The sequence below is a fragment of the Anomalospiza imberbis genome, chromosome 8 (genome assembly GCF_031753505.1).
Source record: "Anomalospiza imberbis isolate Cuckoo-Finch-1a 21T00152 chromosome 8, ASM3175350v1, whole genome shotgun sequence".
Lineage (NCBI taxonomy): Eukaryota > Metazoa > Chordata > Aves > Passeriformes > Viduidae > Anomalospiza > Anomalospiza imberbis.
Genome location: NC_089688.1, coordinates 20,367,949 through 20,392,629, shown reverse-complemented (window position 1 = coordinate 20,392,629; position 24,681 = coordinate 20,367,949). Strand labels below are relative to the sequence as shown.

The 24,681-nt window shown below is 39.0% G+C and overlaps 1 protein-coding gene and 1 long non-coding RNA gene across 6 annotated transcripts in view; one reads left to right on the top strand and one right to left on the bottom strand.

Moving 5' to 3' along the window:
• Nucleotides 1–24,681, top strand: part of BLNK (B cell linker) — a 94,725-nt gene that overhangs the window by 24,674 nt on the left and 45,370 nt on the right. For all 4 annotated transcript variants that reach the window (XR_011001418.1, XM_068197734.1, XM_068197733.1 and 1 more), the window contains exon 3: nt 6,358–6,404. Coding sequence is in view for 3 of the 4 variants with exons in the window: in XM_068197734.1 (XP_068053835.1) it covers nt 6,358–6,404 (47 nt within the window). In the remaining variant the exon portion in view is untranslated. The remainder of the gene's footprint in view (nt 1–6,357; nt 6,405–24,681) is intronic.
• Nucleotides 7,282–22,842, bottom strand: LOC137478138 (uncharacterized). Of its 2 annotated transcripts, none has more exons than XR_011001421.1 (5): nt 21,980–22,842; nt 21,439–21,550; nt 14,864–14,914; nt 13,639–13,763; nt 7,282–10,349 (listed from the first exon to the last, which is right to left on the bottom strand). It is a non-coding gene; the product is annotated as an uncharacterized lncRNA (long non-coding RNA). The 2 variants fall into 2 exon arrangements; XR_011001420.1 differs by lacking the exon at nt 7,282–10,349 and adding an exon at nt 12,333–13,391.

Below are 24,681 nucleotides of genomic sequence, written 5' to 3'. Positions count from 1 at the left end.
ATCTCATGTATATTAACAATTCTGGTGCTACTAGCATGCTTCCACGACTTTGGAAAGGCATCAGTGTCCAAGAGGTAAGAAGCCCCAGGGAATGCAGACAAAGTCCGAGTGACATTGCACATAGCAATTGGCCTCATGTCATTGCAACAGCTCCCACTCAGACCCAAAAGGTCAAAAGCTTATTAGAGCTGTTAAGCACCTGCAGTGGATTACCAGGTTCAGGACAGACAAGATTGCATCTCCCAGCTCTGGCTGGCACAAGTGTTAACAACCAATCTCGTCCTTAGAGAGGAGCTCTGCAGCAAATAGGATTGCTTCTCAGCTCTGCTTTCCCACTAAAGCTCCAGGCTCGCCTATCTGAAATGACAGCTGCTGTTTCTTATACCACTTCTATAACTGTGACTCAAGTCTCATTGCAGAATGTCAACATTGGTGTTCAACAAATATGATTCACCATGTTTTGAAAGTAACAGAAATGGAATGTAGAGGCAGCATATGATTCACCCCAGCCTCGAAACTGCACAACTGCACAAACACACATTGAATTAGAATTATGCTACCAACATTTTTTATCTCTGAAATATTTGCAACAGTTATTATGAAATGAGAAAACTGTAAAATAAACACTTTCAACCAGAAATAGATCAATATAGTTTGACAATTCTTGCCACAAACTGCTAACCCAGAAAAAATAATCTAAGGTTTTCTTTTCCCCCTGCTTCTAATTACACTTTCACTGAAGCACACTTCCTTCTTCCTTCAGATTTGCTTTTGTCTTCACCCTTGTCTTTCATTTTATGATCTAGAAGATAGACTTGAATTATGCTTTTGTGTTTTTCCATGTTCATTTTAAATTGCACCATTTGACTGTAGGTATGATGCCCCTAAGCCATGTTTAAAAAAAAAAATTTAAATAATTGATACTTCATTTTTGCATATCTTTGCTTCTGATTAGTAATTTAGATATTATATATACACATAATGTATAAATTTATACATTATGGAGGCAAAGATAAATTAAAGTCTTAGTGGGGCAGGCATGCAGAGTTTTAGCAAGGGATTTTTTCCTTCAAAGACACTAAAACATAAGCTAGACTAAAGAGAAAAGAAAAATATTTTTAAATGCCCTTTGAACAAAAATGTGAATTAGAAATGAATATATTAACCATGATTCAGCAAATGAAAATAAGAATTATTTAGGCACATGCCTATATGCTTTATTGATTCAGAGCCCACATATCTTGCCTGAATTCATGCGAGATCTCAGTTTTGGCCATAAAGTCCTGCTGCCTCTCCCAGAGGAGCTTACACTCGTGAGTAATGCCACACCTGAGAAACACATCAGAGCTCTGAGGCTGGACTTCTCCTGTCCGTTCATAGGAGGTGTAAGATTGGTATCTGCCAAACAGTTTCCCAATTGACCCTGAAGTTCTGTAACTCTTTGCATCACCCTTTTTTTAACCCTCATGCCCCTTTCAACCTTTTCTCCTCTAATGAAACTGTTCATCACTTCTCTAGCATGAGGCCATGCATACAGAAAGATGACCCACAACCAGACATTATATAAGTGAGATACTAAAAGAAGCAAGATAAATTTGAAATGCTCTGTAACACCCAGCTACAGTACAGAGAACTGCAATTTTAGTATGTAATATAGTTACAATCTGTTCATATGCTCTGCAAACTGGTCTCACTGTAAAGCCAGTGTGCACACAAAGTGCTATTGCTACCACTAGATGTCAGTTTTACACACTTAAAAATGGCCAATTCCCTTAAAAATAGCAATTCTCCATTCACAATAGAAAAAGCATTCTATTCTTATTACAATTCTCATTCTTTCTGAACTGACCTTTAATTTGAAGTAACTCACATTTTATTTACATTCTCTCCACTTCTTCCCCAGCCCCTCAGGGCATAGCTCTCCTTTATTAAAGGAAAAAAAATTCCACTATGCATTTATTCCATTATTTACTCAGTCTGAGACACTGGCAGTTTTTGCCAGATATCACTGACAAAACTCTATATCTCAGGTTGTGTCTCTAGAGGCCAGCACTGAAATCTTACTTTTATTCCCCACAGATATTTTTATATCCCATAAGGACATTTCTAGTAAGAAATGCCATTACATTTTTTGACTAAGAAATTCCAAAGTAATTACACATAGGCTGCCATGCCAGTTAATAAGGAATATCATCTATATGGCTTATTGCAATTTTATGATTTTTCAGATTTTTACTTATATTGACTGCCTAAATGCAGATTAGTTTTTATTTTTACTTCAAATCTCTGTCTCTCAAGAGTTAAAAATGTAGCTATACATTCCTCCTAATCTCCTACAAGGGCTCTTTACAGGTGTTTTTCTTAAGAACAGTTTTCATTAGCTAATCTTAACCTAAACTTGGTCATATTGAATACAGAACTTCTATATTATGCATTTACTTTATCACAAAATGGAATTGCTTTTTGTCAAGTAAATCTGTCTTTACTTTGACCCCTGAAGAAAAATCACTGAAGAAAATTGGGATGAAGTTAAATTCATTATACGTTATTGCAATCAAATATATGTATACTCCATAAAAAGCAACAAACATCTCCAAAGCTGTCCATGCTCAGAACTGGCAAAGTTACAGAATGTAGCTCTGATTTTTTATAAAGTAATGACAAGACTGTCACCTTACATGAAGCTATACTGCCCAGATATTGACATTTTTGGCTAGCAACATACTATGCTTGTTTATTATAATGTCAAAGGAACCCCTCACCTTCGTTCACATCAAAATCTGACATTTTCAAGCTCCTACTGATCCTTCACAGCTCTCCTGGTTTGCTCAAGGTATTCTTTGCACCTGCAGCCATAAATCTCATATAAGTTCTTGCCTACCAGAAAGGGATGGAAAGCAAGGAGGGGGAAAGATGTACTTCAGTGAACTTCAAAACAGAGTTGAAAACACTGTATCATGCAATCAATTCTACCAACAACCTTCTCCAAAGACATCCAAAAACCCTTTTTTTAGGCAGCAACTCCATTGAAACCATCCCTTTGCACAATCTCAGCAACCACAAAAGCATGGAAAAAAACCTCCAAGGCAAACAAGGAATCCAAAACCCATCCAGTCCCATGGCTGCTGACAGCAATGTTTGTGACTTCCTTAGAGAAGTGCCATGTCTGGGGCAGACGAGGATGTCATATATGCTACATATTGTGTTGCAACATTTTGCTCCATTCCCTTTGCCTTCCTTCCACACACTCCCTATTCCCTTATCCACCTACCAGGCATCCCCAGGACTGCAAAATGCCCTAAATCCCACCCAGCCACGGCACATTAGCCAGCCACACCCTCACTGCCCCCTCCACAGAAGCAGAGCACCTCAGACATGCCAAACTGCTCTGCATGCACTGCACAGTCCATGGGTATGAGCCAGTCTAAAGCTCTCCAGATGAAAATTCACAAAACCCACTTGTGCGCCCCCAGCTCCAGATTCTCCAGATCGTACCTGCCCTCTGCTTTTGATGCAAGGCATCTCCCTTGTCAGCACCCATGGTGGCAGGCAGCTACAGCTCAGGTCCAAGACATGCTTCTGCGAGTAAAGGAGCAAAGACACACCTCAAACACTTGCACTACTACAGCATTTCTCTCGCTCCAGGATGCTATCTGCAGAACAAAGCTGGTTGGCTTGATCTGCAAGCTAGGAATTTTGGTTACTCTGAGCTACTGAACTGAGTGAGTTAGTAAGAAAGTTGATGTTGGGTGAATGAAGCAGCCAATAGAAATGAGGAAATCAACAGCAGGCTAGAAGAGAACAGATTTTTCTATATGCTTTCTAAATTGTGCTCTAACATAAAACTGTAAACATAAAAAACAAAACAAACTTACAAAACAACAAACCAAACACACACAAAAAAACCAACCAAATACAAAACAAAAAAAAACCCTTAAGAACAATCTGTCCCTTTATTTCTTCATTTTATATTTGGCAACTCAAATTCCTCCAGGAAAGAAACTATTTTAACTTCTTCTTTATCACACATACTCATTTGCAACTTATTCCATTCATGCCAATATGAATCACTAACAATGTATATCATAAGCAACAACAGAAGCAATGGTTAATTAAAACCTGGAAGCATTAGTCATCTTCCTACAGAAGTTACCATGTAATTTCAAAAGTGTAGGGTTTGCAAGATATTTTTGTACTCTTTCCTAGGACCAGAATTCTGCTGCTAAAGAGCAGCAGCAGCAGATCTTAGTTTCAATCAATCGTGCATTTTACTGAAGAAGAAGGGAAAAAAAAAACTTTCAGCTGGACCCATAGATAGGAATCATCTCAAAGCTCAGTGAGACACATAGCTTGATCCCCTGATTGAAGATTACCCCGTGGAGGAGAAATTGGTTAAAACTCTCTCAATAAAATATTCCCCAATAAAGGAATCACTTAGATCCATAGCTTCCTTGCCTACCAAGCTCCACTGCAAGTTTAAAAAGTTCCTGATCTGACCATACACACAGCACTTGCCTGTGTGGAACGGCAGCTGTGCTTAGGCAGCACTTTACAGCAAGCAGCATCTCGGAAGGACTGAAAGTTACACAAGATACTTCTCTGAAGTCACCCAGCCATTACACCGGGGCAATCTTTATATGAACAAGTAAAGGATTAAATACTTTATTTTGCAAAGAAAAGGGAGTGAACAAGAATCAAACACTTGCAACAAAAAGCATAGCCTCCTCCTCTTCTTAAAAAGTGCAAGCAGAGGCGAGGAAATGGCCCTACTCCTGCTGGTCATTGATATGCAGAGGCAATTTGGTGAGTCACCACTGCAGCTGATGAAGCCAAAGGAGCCCAGATGGGCCTGTGTGGCAATCACACGGTTCAATGCAGTTTTAAATTTCCTCAGGAATTTGGTGATTTCTAGATCTGCTGGATCGTCTGCTAATTACCATGCCCACTGCATGTAGATATGCAGCTGCTTTTTGTTACAGTATAATTACAGGCTAAATATTAAATGTAGGGGCTTCTCTACTGTCTGAAATGGCATATTTTCACAACAAATATGTCAAAGAAATGCAGAGATTCACTGGGATTGAAATATAGACTGAGGAAATATGTTTTCTCTGAGAATGTGTATGTCTTCCACTTGATCTTTTCTCATACACTTATTAGTGTCTCCATTTGCATACCTGATACAAATCCATCTATCATGCTGATGAGATGGTGAGAAAAGGCAAAACAGTTTGGTTTGGGACTGATGGCTGGGACATTATTCAGAAAAAACAGATCTGGGCAAACATCAGTCATACCACAGTGAACTCAGTATCACTGTGTTCACTGGAATGTATCTATTTCAGAGATTTCACATCCGCTATAGATACACCTAGGAAGTGTCAGGAAATACACAAGTTAATTTGTGTATTCCCAACACAAAAATGGATGGAGGGTTGGAATTGCATCTACTAAATGGACATGTTTTGAGCCTGACCTATCCTCTACTGAAATCTATGCTGAAAAAGGGGGCATTTTAGCACTAGAAGGTTTCTGAACTGAAAACATGCAATCCCACACTTGGTCTTAGTACACTCCAGAGACTGTGCTGGAAATTTTGCACTAAAGAAAACCCATACATAAAAAAAGGTTTTATTTAGACTAACTTAAAACTCTGACTTAGGAAGTTTGCCTGCAAGCTGTACACTAGTTTGAACATCAAAAGTACTGCATGAACTCCTTGTTCACATTGAGGTGAAAGGTATATAGAGCTACACAAACTATTGAAATTATTTGAGGAAACTCTTTCCAGTACCTGCATAGCTTGTTCAGCACTAGAATGGGCACTTTATGTGCCAAGGTAGCACACTACAAATTCTATTTATTTTTCATCACCAGCATTTCATAGGTTGAGAAGTCATGCAGAACTTTAGAACAAGAACAGAGCAAACATGAAGTTAATAATATCCCAGCCATTGTTAAAGTATCTTCTACTCAGCCATTGTTACACTAATCTGCTGATTTGAGTGAAAAAAATACAAAGAAATTCTGTGGTGAAGAGACCATATTAAATGGCTTGCTTATCACTTCTTGAATGATTCATTAACCAGCATAATTTAATCTGCCACATGCCTGGTAAAATTCCAGTTTAGCAATATAATGTGTGCTACCAGCTTTCTAGAAATATTGCAACAGGCTATTAACAAAAAGTTAAGCATTAACCAAGATGAGACAAGCATGTAGCTACAAAACTAAAAACTGTTTTTTCAGGTCTTTCCTTTGTTCACTTTTTAAAATGTCATGTATTTCACTTGTTGAATTGCTCTTGATTAAAATGATCTTCATTTAAACTATAAAACCTGTTTTCTCTCTTTTCAGAATGCATCAGAATATGAGCTGAGCAGATTCAAAACAATGCACCAGCCGTAAGTGTCTCATTATTTTCCATTTCCCCACTGAATGACTAATACACTTCTACTCTGACAGTTGCTCTGTTAAAAAATCAGGAAAAATAAGAATTGAAAGCTCCTGCTCACATGAACTTTAAGATTAATTGGTGGAGGTGGGACTTCCTCAGGATTAGGATCCTGGAATGTTTACAAGAGCTGTGGTTCAGATCAGCTGACAGGAAAGTCTCTTCTGCACCAGATGCTGGGTGTTACTCTTCCTCAGAGCAGAAAGGGACAACTGTAATATTCATAAAAGTACAAGTTCAACCTATTCCAGAACATAAAGGCTCTTTGCTTTTATTGTATCTGAGGTCAAATTTTCAGAATTGGTTCATCTGCTACTCAGGGATTTATTTAAGTGATCAGTTTAATGAAGTGCTATGTTGAAAGTAATCTAAATAGAATTTAAATACAGTACTGAATAAGCAAATATAGATAGAACAGTTGAGAAATGCCTTCACATAACTTGTGACAAATCAAGTTCATTTCAAAGATATCCTTAATGTTCAAATATATTATTTCTCTTCTAGTACTACACCAAAATAATATTAGGGAAATTTCTCTATGAGCCAATGAAACCAAGAAGACATCAGTTTAATATAGTGTGTTGCTGTTCTTCACCTAATGGTTGTTACTATTCCATGTAGCTTTCCCCTCTATCACTATCTGGGAAAACATTGATCTATTTGCAAATAGTTTTCTGAATTCCACTCTATTGGTAAGAAAGTGGATAAACTTGATGGCGTTTTTTTACCCAATAAATTCCTATTCCTATTGATAGGAATTCATTGGGAGCATAGGTAAATATTCTTCTGGGTTTAATTTAATAATTAACCAGATAAGTAAAAAATGAATTAACTTTCTTGCAAAGCACTTTAGTCTAATGGGACATCACTTTGAGAGAAAATGTAGAGAGAATTAATATAAAGTCAACCAAGGATACATTTTCTGTTTCTGATATACATGAAGCTGATCTGCTACAATATTGGGGCAAACAAATATATTGAACTTAGGCCAAGAGTTGCACTTCTACTGATGTGAGCATTCAAGCCTTGAATCCTCAAATTGTATATTGGAATAATAAAAGTGTTTTGCCATATGAATTCCATTGTCCAAAGCATTAAAATTCCTTAAATTCACAGTGTAGATGTCATATCCTTAGTACCAATACCAATCTAAAATCTGTCACTCTTACATCACACTACTTGCTATTGCAAAAACTGCCTGAGTTTCTAGCACTCACAGTTTAACTGGAGACAGTCTATATTGATCCACCTAAGACAGATCAGCTGGCCTGTTCAAGCTTGTTCATACAGCAGGTAATTCCCAATGGACCAAAACACTGAGGACAGATAAACAGAAAATTAATAATTGCCAGACATAGTGAGACTTGAAATCCTGTGTTTCTCCTGGCAGTGGCCAGGGCTTCAGGTCTCTGCCTTTATCAAAGTTTCTTCACGAGGCTTCATGAGGCAGGAGTTAAGCTCTCTGACCACCAGCAAAAGCTCTTTGCCTTTCCCATTCTAGTTCAACACTTGGTATTCTTGTTTTCAACAAGATTTTGAGTCCACAAGGCTGTAAGTGCTCTTTGAGCTAAAACACATAGTTATTCCCCATTCTACTGGGACATCTCATGACAGGGGTACCAGGAGCAATCTGCAAAGCAATCTGCAGCCATACTTGGGTGTGCTTCCCTGCCCTCTGACCCAAACACCTCCACTAACTTAATGCAAGGCTCTTTTCCCTCTAGCCAGTACCATGCTTGTTCTCTAAGGGGAAAAAATTGGGCAAAAAAGACAAAATGGTTTATCTGGAAAGAGTTTATCATAGTAATTCTGTTTTGATACCCTTAAGTTACCTTTTTTTACACTACACTTCTCATGAAGTCTCTTACCATATTCTTTTGGATTTACTATGTTGCTGTTGGCTTTGACAGCCTAATGACAGCCCCATATAAACTAGTTCCCACCTTCTCTTGAAGCCACAGGTCTACCTAGATTGCTACTGAGCAACTACTGGATGTTAAGGTGAAATTACCAAGGTGCAGTCTCTACTAGTGTCTTGCCCTACCTCTGAAATGCAGTAATGAAAGATTTTCTTCCCCACTTGCTAAACAGTATCGGAAGAGAAGTGCTGCTTTAAAACACAGGACAGCAGAGTACTGAGTCACAAGTCCAAACCCTCTCTGGAGCTGCCAGGGTTGTGCAACAAACTGCTCTCACAGGTTTACATGTTTGCAGCAATCCCAACAGCATGCTGAAATCTCAAGCTTTGCTTAAAGCCTTTCCTCCTGCACAAGCACCATTGTAATTTTCACTCCACAGAACAGATTCAGTTAATAAACTCTCACCCTGAAAGCCTGAGATCACCCAAAACACTGAACTACTTCACTCTCAAGAATGCTAGTAGAACTGCACTGTCCAGATACTTCCCCTGAGAGCATTTTCAAACATCCCACTGATTCCAGTCATGGGCTCCTTTAGTCATTGCTAACATTTATGCCAGGGAGAGCACTGTATAGAACATCAAGCTACATTCAGGAGCACTTTTTAAGCGAGTGTAGGTACCATATAAACCTCATACCACAGATACGCAAGAATACTGGAGCTTAAGGCCTTTCCAAACATTCTGTCTTGCTGTGCAAATAAGATTGGTATTTATAACTGTATCCAGCAAAACCCGGCATATAGGATATAACTCAATTACAAACATCCAAAATTTGGAAGCATATCTCAAGAAAGAAATGTAATTACAGCTCCATCACCTCAGTGTCGACATTCCAAGACTTACAGTATCAGATGTTTATGCAGAAGTTCTTTCATAAGGCTTTCAGCTTACCCAAGTTTCATTTTCCCAGGGACTGTGAAATTAAAAGGCTGCCTTTATAGCTAATGTGATTAGAAATTCATCCCAGATCAAACTCAGAATAAATTTTGCTCTCAGCTCGGGAGCTCTGGGGGCAACTTTACAAAATCAGGATTGAAATCTTTCATCACAAAATCAGTACTTTCTATCACATGCTAATTCAGAAGCCTGTTCTGGCTGTGACAGATTGCCAGGTAAATGAGAAATCCTCACCTGTAAATCAGGTCTGAAGTGTCAAGTCTTGAGTTTACCATTTGTATATAGCAACATGCAGTTATAGAAGATCCTGGGTAATAAGTGAGCTGAGTTGCAGAACACATAATTACAAGTTCTGTTTAATTATGGTGTGGGCAGCATTTGATCTTCTTTGTTTGAAATAAACATCTATCAATTTTCACTTCTATGAAAAATGTTAATACTTTATTCCACCAGGAAATTATAGCATATGCAGAAAAATTAGCTATTCTTAAATCATTTAAGTATTCTGTAATTGATTTCTAGATGAGTTTCTAACATCTTTTTTTTTTAATTTGATCATAATTTTTAAGAACTCCAAACCGAAATTTTCCATCCTTGCCTTCCAAGAATAAGCAAGGTCTTTTCCTGAATCATATGAATAAATTCTCTATTGTAAGAGCTGTTACATACCAGGAAAGTACCTCTGTAATGCTGAGGTGTTCCACTTGAGATGTCTGAACTTGCATAGTTCAAACTACAAGAACTAGAAATGTTACACATTAACATCTTTTTCTGTTCTCTCCTCTCCACTCATATTTTTTCTTTTATTTCTTTATTAGCAAGGAAAACAATTTAATGTGGAAAATTCACTTTTCAGCTTTTACACAGACATCAACACTTACATACACTTAACCAAAGACAATTCCTAACAAAAATACTAATAAAATTAATGAGATTTTTATGACAACTAGTGTGTTTCCTTAAAAAAATAATAAAGAGCTTTTGCTGTCTCTTTAAGCAAGGTGCAGCAGTACAGACATCTTGTCTTGTTCAGACAATCTGCATTTGGACTTTCCCCACTCCACAGAAAGCTTTGAACTGAAAAAGAAAGGCAGTAGATGACTTCTATTCCAATACTTAGTAAGCAGGAAAGATTTTCCCCTATCCTTGGGATATACTATAATGTTTTCTTATTATGCTATATCCTTCAAATACCAGTCCTGACTCAGGCTGAATGTTTATGCCTAAATATATAGATTTGGTTCTTGCTTTAATTAAGTTTTGTTGTAGTTTAAATGCCATTAAAAAAACCTCCACTTATCCCAAAACTGGAAAAGGCTAGGGCTGGAAATTCAGAAAATACCTCTTTATACAGCAAGACCTCCCAATAAAAAATGATACCTAAAAGGCACCAGAACAGGTTTCCAGTATATAATTCTAGTGTCACATACTATAAACATACTATAGGACACTATAAACATTCCAAAGGGAAAAAAAGTACCTGAATTTTACCTTAAATCCCATTTTTATGCATTATCTATAGTCATTTTTAGTGTAGAACGTCTATGAGAAAAGTCTACCCAGGCATCAAATACTTACAGAAGTATCCATTGCCTGAAGATTAGAATGAATTCTGGATATTCTCCTGTTCACAGGAGGATCTAGGATATTTTTGTTCAGCAAAGCAATGCCATCCTGCCCTCTTTTACAGCAGCAGAAAATATTATACTTCTGCAGCAGAAAGGAGGCAACAGACACTTGAATTGCAGCAGTGCCTCTTCCATCCTGCCATGAGAAATGGAGACCTTTGCAATGATACCAGTTACTCAAGGATGAGGAGAGGCCCCCTCACAACTAAGGAGCATAAAGAGTAAGCTAGAAACTACATTTGGCAGAGCTTATGGAGAGAAAACAGGTGTCTGTATACAAGAATCATTGGAATTCACTGGAGAATGTAATTCAGTCTTTGAAAAAGATTCTAGAAATAGTAGCAAAACAATTCTCTCAAAAGCTTAAAATATATAAAAATACACAAAGTTTTTATTCTCTGATCAAGTCCTGACATGCAGGTACTTGATGGGATCTTCCTACTTTTCAAAGAGCAGAGGAGGCAGTTCAGTTGTTACTGTGCTACTGTACTGCAGTGTGGTTAAAGTGGGAATGAACCTAACAGTGTTTAATTCCTGTGGTTCTGTGTACTACATTCCTGCCCCTGGGCTGAGCAGAAAGAATATATAACAAAAGGTTTTCTTCGTGCACGTACCACTGTTAGACTGAATTATCACTACTGTAATTTTGAGGAAGGCCTCAGGGTTAAGATATATTGTCAGCATTGGAGGGATTCTTCCATTTTCTTGAAAATTGCATCAGGCAACACCAATGAAATAAATTAATTTTGTCCCTTCTTATTGAAAATAATCCTGTTCTCAAATGGGGGATATTATCTGGACATCACCAAAGAACTGATAAAATATGAAGATGTCAAAGAAAATCCCAAATTATCTTCCCAAAACCCTTGATGCCATGATGGAAACCAGTTTCAAGCTGTCTGAATATCTTCTTGGCACATTTTGTCCTCCCTATCCCAGTTAGGAAAGCACAGAGGCACAGATGCTGCAGCTTCAGCTGGATTATGTACATCCATATATATAACATATATATCAGTACAAGCCTAGAAGTGTCTCCAGAGTCTCCTCTTATTCAGCTCCACGATTTTCCATTACACATTAAAATTAATGTTTGGGACAATTTATAAATTAGAAAATTATAGAATTAGTGAACCTTGCCCAATCACTTTTCATGCTACCCTACCATGCTCAGCGATCTATGGAATGTCATTAGAGGGGATGAGGGTGATAGTTATAAGTGATTCTTTAATTTTGAAACTATGCTCATTTTTAGGGACCTTCAGCAAGATAGATCAGAGATACACTTTAATAATAGTGAGACGGACTAGAGATCTATCAGCCCTCTTTGAAGAGCAAGAGTGGCTCAGCCTCTGAGAACAAAGCCCATGCTGGTCCAGGTGGAGGGACTGTAAGGTCCAGCTTCATCTCACTAAGTTTTTGTAAAAGGAGAAATCTTTCCCTTTGTTAGTACTCTAGACCAGCCTAAATAGCAACGGAATATCAGTCACATAGCAACTCAATTTGGGTACCAAAAATCAAAGAAATGGGTCATCTGTTTGGGACATGTAGGCAAATGACCTGCTTAGGTTTCTACACAAAGCCAGAAGCAAAGACCAGAAATGGAAGCTGTTGCCCAAATCACAAACCACTTCTTCACCAACATCATATTTCTGGACAGGATCCCTTTCCTCCACCCTGTCAGTTGGTGTGCTTTCCTTTTCTCTATTATATGTCTGTACTCACACCGTAGAGAAGAGGTTGTTGTAGTTTCAAATCATTGGTCTTTCTTCCCTTTTAGAGAATCACATTTGTTAGTCAGAAAGTGCTGCACCTGGGACTCAAAACCAGAAGAAAATAACTTCTGGCTCATTCAAGCAATGAAGTGTGAAGGGCCATTAATTTATAATCTCATTTTAGCAGAATTCCACATGTGCCCCAGCTCAAGTACACACTGGGCAGAAAACAGAACAGATGTCTGGGCTCATTTTGCTCCAAGTGCCCAAACCGGAGTCCTCTTAGTTTTTGGAAGAAATACAATATTTAATTTACAGCGTGTTATCAACATATATTTATGCTCTCTGCAGGAGGGACATTTCATTCTTCTTACTTTAGACTAGCCTCAGTGAAAATGAGTGAAAACATAACTTCTTTTTGCTTTTGTACAAGTATGTGGAGAGCTTCGTTCATTAGTTCATATGTTTATGCTGTGATGTCAGGTGGTCTACGCACTATTTCTGAGATAGTGGAGGAAAGTATTAAACCAAATCATGTAAACCTTTTTCAGTTCAGAAATGAGAAAATAACAGGTTGAGATGATACCAAACAATGAAAACTGCAATACTTAAAAATGGGGTCATAAGACAAGCAAAGTCAAGAAGTTACAAGACAAGCTGCAAGGAGAAGTTAAGGGACCATAGCAGGAGGGTCAGATGCAGCTGCAAGCCAGACAGTTGGGGCTGCAGCAACCAGACACTTGAAACAGCTTCAGAGGAGGCTGCTCAGTGCAGCTGGGCTGGAAAAGATGAAGTGCACTTGGTAGGAATGCCACAGAAGCCCCTGGTGCAACAGAATTCAAGACCTGAAACCCAACTGTCTGAAACCCATAGAATTAACAGCTTTGCCAAAAATACATATTTCATAGATTTGCCCCCCAAAAAATGCAGAAATTGTGTTCAGCATGCAAATAAATACCTTTTTACTGGCACCTTCTTTATAAAGTCCCTTTCCAAGAGCAAACAACGGGAGGAATGTAGGGTTACCTTAGTAACACCACAGACACTGACATGGCAGCACTTGTGCATAACTGCATGCAGATCCCTTGACCCTCATCAACACATGACTCAGGGCATCAGAGAGCCTCTCTGGATAGATCACCTGCAGCCACCTAAATACAGACAGTATCATAATGTACATATTTACCCAGTTATGAGTCACGAGCACCTTCATGCTGGCCTTCACATTTTCAGTGCTTCAGAGCACCTGTATGCTTGCAGTGGGTGCAGTGTTGGGTCTGAGGAGTTACCATCAAGCACAGGAGCTGCTCAGCTGCCAGAAGCAGGAACACTGCTCAAATGGATGCTGCACATCACCAGAAATGTCGTGCTTCAAGGTGTAGCTCTGCCACATCTTGTTCTAGAGACTGCTCAGTTGTCACCAGCTCCAGCACCATGCTCCCCCACAAATACAGTATAAACACAATTTGACTTAGAGTCTTGATGTCTATTTGTAATTCTTAGAAAATAAAATTCAGATATGCTCTGAATTCTTGAAGAGGGGAGCTGTTTCCAGAACAGACTATGGCCAGTCTTTTGCCACACTAACAGCAGCTTTCCTGCAGAATGCTGCAGCTCAGAACTACTCAGACCATGTCTTACAGGTTATTTTATCAAGCTCCTGGAGGAGAGAGGGATTAAAGAACATTCTCCATAGAAGGGAGATAGGACAGTCTCCCTGTCCAAATCTGTTTTGGTCTGGACAGAGACTGCTACTAAAAATGATAATGGAACAGTATTACCTAATCTGTCTTTAAAAATATTTTACTTTATTCTTCCACAAGCCATGCCTAATTTTTCAAACCCTGACAATCTTCTGTTTCTAATAGCCAAGAATTCTGGGAAGAAAAACAAAAGGAGATTCCATGTATTTTACAGTTCTTATACTAGCTTTTCTGTTTTCCATTCTCCTCTACCTACTGCCACTGCACATTTTAGGTACTCTCCAATGATATCCTTGACAGAGCATTAGGTCTCACTTTCTTCTTCACAATTCTGGCACTGAGTTTGGCAGACACCTGCTACCACAGCTCTGTCATTTCTCCTATTTAGTTCCTCACTGCACAGTTTCATGGCTTTTTATTATTTTACCAAGCTCTCAGAATACAGACTATAAGCTAAAAATATATTACCATTTCAGTTAACATACCTTACCATGCATTTCTTAAGTTTAATCAATCCTTTCCTAAATCTGGCTGATATCATTAATTACCTTTATCAGTATATTAGTTCCTTATTTCATTCCTCTGGCTCAGGGAATAATCTGAAGAAATACATGAGAATATTAGACATATCCATTGTGTAGCTTTAATTAATATATACTACAGTTCAAGAACACAGAAGTAAAAGAATTATTTGTATTGCTTGGAATGTCAACATGAATTACCAGCTATATTCCTTTTATATTACTGGTACAAATATTGTTCACATATAGCCCACAAATAGATTTAAATACACTCTGAAGAAGTCAATTATTTCTTAGTATTATTTTTTATTTTTAAAGAAGTAGAAGTATGATTCACATGTATAGTCTTAGCAGTATTCTCTGCTAGATTGTCCCTTTCCAGGGATTTATTCAAAATTACAGATAAACCAAAAAATTTCAACAATTTCAGCTTTTAACCAAAAGCAGTACTATTTATGTATCATATACCTCCATGCATTAGTATTTTATTCGGTTTTCCCTTAAAAACAAAAAAAAAGCAGCAAAGTAAACACTGAAAAATAACAAATGTAGTTCATTTCTGATCACAGACCTTACAGATGATGTCTTTCCAGCAACACTTTTCTATCATCATCAAGATGACTATAGCTTCAGATCCTCTGTTAATCACGATGAATAATGGGAATAAATTAATCAGGATTAACCCCAAATTAGCCTAAGACAAAACCAACATATCTGTATACATCTATACCTGCCATGTACCTTGCAGAGTCCACAGGATGGAGCACCTGTTTCTGGGAAAGCACCACTTTCTGCACAGATTTGAAGTGTTGTTCATTCACAACCAATGCCCCAAGAACATTCTGAAGCACAGCCCCATGGCATAGCTCCAGCAGACTCCCAGGCTTTGGCTTAGAACCCATTCTACACCAAGTTCAAAATGCCATTCCTTTATCAGCATTTCTTTCTACTCTGACATCCTTGTGCATCAACTTGCTTAAAGCAAAGCAGTTCTGGGCCAGCTCAAAGGTCTGTGTCAGGTGACAGTTGTGACAGTAGCCTGCACCTGATGCTCAAGGAAGAAAAGAATGAGTGGATGGGTAGGGGTAGGTGCCACCATGCCGTGTGTGAACAGTACGTCACTGCTGGGCTGGAGTGACACCCCCACAGACCACCTGAAACAAACGAAATTACACGGTGCACTTCAACTCAGGTAGTATCAGTTCCACCAGGAATGAGAATAATAACAGAAATCTATAATTTCTTTAGAAGCCTCATGATACTCTGAGTAGTTTTTTTCATAAAAGGAGCAATTCTCCTATGAATAGAATGATGAACATTAACCGACCTCAAGGAAAAGTTAAGCTTGAAAGGATGCCTAAGGAAAATACACCTTAAAAACCAATAACTTCTCTCTGGAAGTCTCTACTGTATCGGTATTGTGTTCCTATTTGCTAACTAATACAAACATTTTCTAGCAAAAGCTATACAAATAACATACACCTTGTGAGTAGTTTCAAAATACAAACAGTATTTTGAAATACTAGTCAGCACTTATCAATCTGTTTATAAACACAATCCTGACTAACACCATTATGACAAAACAAACAGGACTGTTTCAATTGTATCACAACCTCAGATAGCTACAATGCAGAGAAAGGTGTTAAATATCTAAATCCATGCTGCAAATGTTGGTAAAATTCACTAATAGCCAGTAATTAAAAATCTTGTACAGCTATCACCTATACATATTATTCCTAAACTAACAGTCAGAAGCTTTCTTCAACCACAAAATAATTTAGATTGTAATTTCCTCAATGCAGTGACCTTCTTGTTCTCTATTATAACACTATATAAAAAATGAAAGATTTTTTATAAATAATACAATGGAGTATAATGGATATTCAAATTTACATATATATGTTTCTTTATGTGTCATATTTTCTTTCTTCTTTCCTTTCTGACTTTTGTATTTTCCCTTTGTATTTTAAAACTGAAGGGAAGTTATTCTGAAATCCAGTGTTTGACAGTAAATATAGACTTTTTGTCCCAATATCTTCTGGGAGTGGAAAGATGCAGGATCATTTGACCACAAACTTGTAAAGTAACTCTTTTAAATTATGTACTACAGCAATAAATGCTTCACATTATGATCTATAAAAATAATAACCCTCTCTGATATAGTGTTGGACTCCAATTCATCTGCTACAGTTTTGTGGTCTTAATGCAATTAAAGTTACCAACTGTGTAAACATATCCTTAGCAACAATCCACAAAATTTGCAGCTGTAGACAACAGAAAATTTTCATGGCTGTAGTTACAAGTCTGAACAATTTTTCTCCACAGAAGAGAGTATTCCATTAAAGTGTTTATCTTTGGTCGTAAAATGTTCTCTTGCTATTATTTCAAATTGTAGTTTGATATTTATTAAGACAATAATTTCTTTCTTTAGAAAGTCTCCCATCTTCCTGATCATTTTACTAGGGTTTATTTAGGATTTTTTTTTTTTTAGAAGGTGGTATTTCAAATCCACTACATTTTTGTGTGAAAAAAACTTTTGAAACTTTTTCTGTTCAGTGACATCTCTGCTTCCAGAACACAGTGGCAGGCAATTCCAATTATCCAGAAAACAGGAGAGAGCAGTCTTAAGCAGGTGGAAACACATGAGAATAGAAAAGACTACAGATAAAATGATTTTTCCTGTTCCTAGGCAGGAATAGGAAAATGCTCAGACAGCATAATTATGGTCAGTGACATGCAGATTACCAAACTGTGCCAGAGAATACACCCACCAACCCTTTCCCTTTGGCTGTATGTATTACAGGCCAGTGCAGGAAAGAAGTAGTTTATAAAATGTTAGTTTTTAAGCATTTTTCAAATACTGAAGGCATCATAGTATGTGTAACAGCACTATACAAAAATTACCTTATTTCAAGACATCCCTTTCACTTTGAAATTTTAAAAATTTGTGCATCCTTTTATCTGTGTGAGCAATTTCATCATCAGGGACAGAAACATATTCAGACCATTCACCATCCATGCCTGAATGCTGACTGTTGCTTGTAGGCACCTGCTGAAAGGAAGGACACAAACCTCTGCTTCTCCCTGCTCCTTCCCTGTGCTAAGCCTCATTCCCAATGCCAGGGCCCAGTACCCCAAGCAGCCCCAATAAAGGCCTCCTGGGTACCCCTCAGGGTAAATCCACACCCCAGCCAGGAGGGTGGATGGGAAAGCAGAATTGTCCAATTCAATTGTACTGCAGCAAGGGGTGAGGAGGGGCAGCAGGGTATACAAGCTCTGCAGAGGAGTCAGAAACAAGCGTGACTTGCCAGGCTGCAAAGAACCCTGTGTCCCTACACCCTCCCTTCCGTGGTTAGGCTCACAGTGGGATAAGCTGGCCACTTAGGGGCATCTCCATTGCATCACTCTTGACTGCTGGAAGGGGATCAGGTTTGCAGCACAAGCAGAGCTCTTCCCAAGAGTCACTGTGGGTGCCAGCTGGCTCCAACACAGGTCACTGCCTCTGAGACAATCTGATTTCAAATGCTTTGAGTTTGACATTAAATAATTAGTGTGTCGGTAGGAGCAAATTTTTTGGTTCTGTATGCACATGAAACAGATGACAGTAAAACTGAAAAGCAGAAGTGCAGCTTCTTGCACATTCCCCAGAGAAAGAAAACATATTCTCAGCAGGTGCTAAAATGTGTTTGCTCAGAAGACTCTTCATGAGAAAATCCTACTAAATTTACTGTTTTCACACCTTTGCCTGCAGTACATACCAACGTGTATGACCTGTTTCCTTCAGTGAGCCTAACAACAAACCCAAATCCCATTCAATAAAATTTAGAGTTGCATTTTCAAATGCATGTCCTATTACTAGCACTGTAAGACCAGCTTTGAGTATTCCATTTGGTATCCAAAATGATAAAGGATTAAAGTTTTAAGATTTCTAGGGCAGTTGATAGGAATCTTCCAAAATCAACACTGTGGCATTAAGCCATTTGACCCACAGTGAGAAGATCAAAACTCACGTATTATGTAAAAAACACTTGGGACAGAAATGTACCCTCTTCTCATCTGCTAAGACACAGCTACAAGCCACATGTAACTTTTCCTGTACAAGAAGTGTTTCCTAGTTTAAAATGGCTTATAAGCATCCTGGGAAAGGAAAAAAAAATCCATTGAACTAGATACGCCGGAAAAAAACAGAGATATATTATTTCAAATAAAAAGCGGAACTGTTTCATCTGTTAGTAGCAATCAGTAAGTAGCAAATATAGAGAATGCCATGAGAAATCATGTTCCATAAACTCATGCTTTCCAAATACCACCTATGGGATACAGAATAGTAAGTTACGTAGGCAGTGTGTTGACCGAAAGAGAAATTGAGGGGGCAAAAAACTATGCCTAAATTGACATCGTTTTAAACAATAGCATTTTAGTACATTTCTGGCCTGGTATGACATACCACAAATTTGCATTCAGATCCATATGATCAAGCACAAAACCCTCACAGGCAGCATGTGACTGTCTACTGCAAATTTTCTGTTTCCCCTCCACTCTTCACCACCACAGCCCATTGCTGGCACATCTTCCTATGGATATTCTGAAAGCAGAAGAAATCAAATGCATACAAAATACTATCAAACAGCACATTCTGTTAGGAAAAAAATTGAGCTTGCAGCACGACTACAGATTTCAGTTCAGATTCACATGGTTTGTACTTGGGCTGTCTTCTGATGCAGATGTAGATGGCACCTGTTTGGGCTATTTTCACTCCACAGCCGTGAAAAAGAGAACTGTGGCAATCGTTTCCTAACTTTCATGTGAACACAGAATGATCAAGCCAAATTCCTGTTACTGACCAGTTATATTTACATTCACATTAATGTGCTTCTATGGCTGGAGCTCTCTCTTTAGTGCTAATCCAGTAGCTCAGAGCTCAAGCAGTAGATACCTCTTTTAAATAGAGTCCTTCATGTTTGAATGCATATAGTCTTTGAAGCAATTATCAATCTGAGATTAAAGACAGCCTGTAGATATGGGCAGGGAGAAGTACCTCTGAGCTTGGTGAAACACCATGACCACAAGACAGTAAAATCAGGCAGATATTTAGAAGTGAATTATCAATCATTTTATGTATTGCTCTGGAGAGCTTATAGTGCTGCTCTACTGTCAGGATTTCCTAAAGGAAAAGCCAAGGAAAAGCTCACAAAGCTGTCTTTTAAAGAGCAAATTGTGTAATATCCTGTGATTCTCCACATTCCCCAAAAGTAGGGATGTCAAAATCAAAGAACATACTTGGCAAGAGAAGGTTGTACATTAAATTCTCTACATTAATTCTTTCCTATAAAGAACAGTTGCATCCTTCACTCCTGAGTATGTCTAAGAAAAAAAAAAAAAATTGGCCCAATCACCTCTAATAATGTTGGAGAGAAAACTTTAATAGAGAAAGGGTTAAGAAATGGGTTTCCTAACATTACTGAGAGAAAAAAAGTCTTATATGGTCATGTCATGAATAAAAATGAAACCTGGTAATCAAATTGACTACTTACTCCAAATCAGGCTTCTTGGCAATTTTATATACATTGAAGGCACTAGACTGTATCTATGAGCATTAATATATTCTGTAAAAAGGAGCTTCCTCTTGAATAGTCATGCATAGATTGAGATCCTTTGATGCAGCACTGTCTCCTCAAAGCATGAAAAATAAGCATTAAAAAGATTCACTGTAAATTGTTTTAATCTACTTGCAGTTCTTTTTATTCAGCTTCTCATTGTAAAACATGAGTTTACAATTGTTTACTTTTATCTAAATTGTATGAAACCCTAGAGGTTCAGAAATGGTGACTGAGAGCCAAGGCTGCACCTGTACTCTGGCTTGGACTTTTCACACTTTCCTGCAGCTTGATTGCCCATCTCTCCCGTGTGCCAGAGCTCCTGCCTGGGACACGTTCCTAGGGCTTCTTGCCATGCAGAGGTTGCTAAGAGTGGATGCTGCTGCACCACTGAGCCTCACCCCACCAGCAGTCAGGATGTGGCTTCAGACATCAACCCAGAGCAAGAGCTCAAACAGGCCCCTGGATTCCCTAGACTAATATATCACACTGTCATAATCTGTGACTTGCATTAAGACAATGGCAAAAACGGTCTCCATAAAAAGCTGTTAGCATCAAAACTTATGAATCTTAAAGGAAGATATGTATAGTTGATATATTATACTTTAATAGCTTCAGCAGGAACCCCTGACAAACCCAAAATCAGCATACAAACCATGTACTAGAAGGTATTAAACTAGGGAGCGTTAATTTCAGTGGAAATAAGAAAAGGCAGTGATCAAAGGAGTCAGAGAAAAACCTTCAGGCAAGAAAATACACCCGTCTTGTCAGTGATAGCAGCCAAACCCTGGATTTTGCTTATTTATCTACAATTGGCTGTCTATGAAGATGCTTTTTCTGATCTAGGGACATCACTTAATAAGAACTAAAATGCTTTAGGCAAGTCATCTGATCCTTTGCTTCTATGCTACAGGAGTTTTTTTATCTACTCAGAAATTCGAAGTAAAACAAAAAATTATCCTAACAATAGGATATAGAAAACTGGAGCCCTGAAACAGGACATACCTGGCAATTGATAGCAAATTTTGACCAAATGAAGGTAGGATGCTCACAGTCTGTGTGACACAGTTTGTTTCAGCAAGTCTGGTTTTGACCATGCCTCAGTGGTCTCACAGCTCTGAAACAGAAACCAGAACATGCCACCAGAATGGGGCAGCATGTGGAAGGAAAGAGCTGGTTGGAAATAAACAGCAGAAAATAGCAGAGAGGATAAAAACCAGGTTCTGTTTCTGAACATCTTTATCAACATTCTTTATCAGATAATAAAGAAATTGCTTTTTAAAAATCTATTTATGAGCATAAATGGAAAATTACACAGTCATATGGGAGAGGATGAGAGAAACCAAGCCAGACTGAGCCACAGCACTTGCAGGGAAGAGAAAATCATGTTGCAACAGACAGTAGCATTTAGAAAATCTATTCAAGCATTTAGAAGGCCTTTTTCAAAATTACAATGGCACTTTGAGCATCAAAAATTTAAAACAGAAATGTATGTACATTCTGTTAGCCATCCTACTAAGGGACTTAACTGGCAACTCCTGCATACCTGCATTAGGTAATGGTGCCAGGAATTCATCCCCTATCCTTTTCAGCCATATAAAGGAAAATAAAGTTAGTGCCTATCTACATAACCACAAAAGTGGCAGTCTGTGTGGATGCAGGTACATAAAATATTAGATAAGAAAATACAGTTTAGGTAAAAGGCTTCAGTGATGTTGCTCCAGAGAAGCAGTACTGTGGGAACACCTCTGCAAAATGCCTCATCCAAGACTTCAAGACACATTCTTCTGGGACACCATTATGCCCCACACCCGTGTCCCTCAGTTGGGCAGGCTGGCCCAGGCTTCCAGGCCATGTCTCAGCAGGCAACAGCACAATCCCCTCTGGCCCCAGATGTGCTAGGGAGCAGGGAGGTGACACAGGCATCCCTCAAAACAAATGCACATCTACCTAAAATAGTCCCTGTGCCTGGGGAGAAGAGTTTCTTGTTAACCATCACTATGGTCAAGATGCCACCCACGTGGTAAAAAAATCCCAGTTCCTCTTTGGCGTTATCCAAATGAGCATATTATGTCAAAAAGGGAGAGTTGCTTTGGTTGCAACTACAGAAAAAGCATGACATTGTTTGCTGCGTGGCTCAAACCTACCACCACCTCCAGGCTCTCCCAGGGCTCCTGAAGAGGAAGGCAGGGTGTTTCCTGCAGCGGGGGTCAGTCAGGCCCTGCCCCCACCTCCAGCCTGGGCCCCAGAGACACTGTTTTGTGGTGATAAATAAGGCTGGAGGGATGGAGAAACTCCTGTTCCTTGTCCTGTCTCTGGTGCAGGTCTGCAGGGCCACCCTGCCAGCTGGCCCCTGTGACATGTCCCAGTCCATATGGGCTGTACAAGTCCACTTGACCACAGGCAGGATCAGTCCCAACACGGGCTAGCTGTGCAAACACCTGCTGGGCAAAAAGGAAAGGCCCAGGGGTGTTTGGAGGGGCTTGGCCATGCCCTTCTTTATTTCAGCTTTTTCTCTAGTGGTTTTCCTATGGTGTTGCACCCAAATCAGTACTGGGGCAGATAGCCCCAGGCTGATTTGGACACATACCAGAAAGGGCTAAGCAGGTGCCACAGAATCTCATGAACAAGTCTTGTGAAATGAAGACTTTTTTAGGAGTAACTTCTTGGCAGCAGTACCAGTCTAAGAAGTCACATGCCCTATTCTGCTCATCCTATGCTGCACCCTCACAAACATCTGTGCACCAAATCAAACCAAAGAACTGATGCAGCTAAAAACCCCTATTGTTGTGACTTTTTGCTCAATTGTTTGTAGTGGACTCCTTCCCCAGTCCATGTCACTGCTACACAAACACAGAGGCCAGCAGACGACCAGGATGAGAAATCCTGTGTGAGTCAAACTGTCACCAAGCCCTAGCGCACGGGACCGGGGAACTGCCCTGAGCATGACACATCAGCAGCCACCCCTTCCCGGGACCAGGGAGCTGACAACACTGCAAGGACAGGCGAGAAAACCTCGGCACTGGGCACTGCAGAGTTTCAAACCCATAGCTTTGGTTGAGTCTGGAAGAAACGAGGTTAAACCAGCACAGTATTGCAGGTGACAGATCCCAAAGAAAAACAGCCCGGGATTTCTGCGACAGCCAGGCAAGAGGCAGTTGTTGTGTAAGGGAGACCACTGCAGGAGCCTACTGAGCAAATCTCTTATTCTGATGTGTTCAGATAAGTGGGAAGATTATATAAGCAAAAGTGAAACAGCAATTTATTAATATCTACTTCTTCACGCTGTCAGTGTGAATTTTAACTAATTCAAAATTAATTTAATTTTCAAAATCACTTTTAGGGAGTAAAATTGCAAAGTTGACCGGTCCACAACCAGATACAATGCAAGGTGGAATTCCAGTTTCGTGTATTACATGACATTCGACATTATATTATTCCTTAAAGCCCACAAACTTTATAAGATACCCCAAAAAAAGCAATTTGTACACTAATGGCCCAGCCTAAAAATTACTGTATTCAAACATCAAGCAATTCCTATGCTGAAAGCTCAGAGACCAAAAACATCAGCCTGCCAAGATCACAAGGATACTGTTATCAAAGACAAAAATCTCATGGCAGGCTGTTTCCCCAGAGTCACCTGCACTAACCAGGAAAGTCTGTTTTGCTCCTTCAGTTTCACAAGAAAAAACTTCACTCAGTACAATCTGGGGAGAAGAATTCCATGGGAAAAGCTAGCCAAGTGGGAATAAGAATCCCACCAAGAAATACCTTTGTGCGTCCCCAAAGCATATTGTGACTTATCAAACATATTAACATGATGCAGATGTACACTTTAAAAAAAATTACTAGGTTTCTTTCCTATAACAGCCTTAGGCTATAAACTAAGCTGCAGAGAGGCCTAAGATACAGAAGGCAAGCAACAAAAGTCATCCTTCAAAGGTGCAGAATTCAAATGAATCAGCCCTTCAGGAGAAAGGCTGGATGTGAACAACTGCCTACATTGCCCCTCAAAAGCAACTAGCTGCCTCCAAAGTTCATCTTTATAGAGGAAAATATGGTTGAGCTTAAGACTGAGCAAAAAGTGCCAAGCTCAGAGATATTAGAGCCATAAAACACACTCAGCTGCCTGCACCTTGGGTGGGAACGGCCTTGCTGTGTCTCTGGAAGGATCAGGGGTTTCTCCTGCCTTAGTTTAAAAACAGGGTAAGATTTTTTTTTTTTCTATACAGTTACATTCAAAGAAAT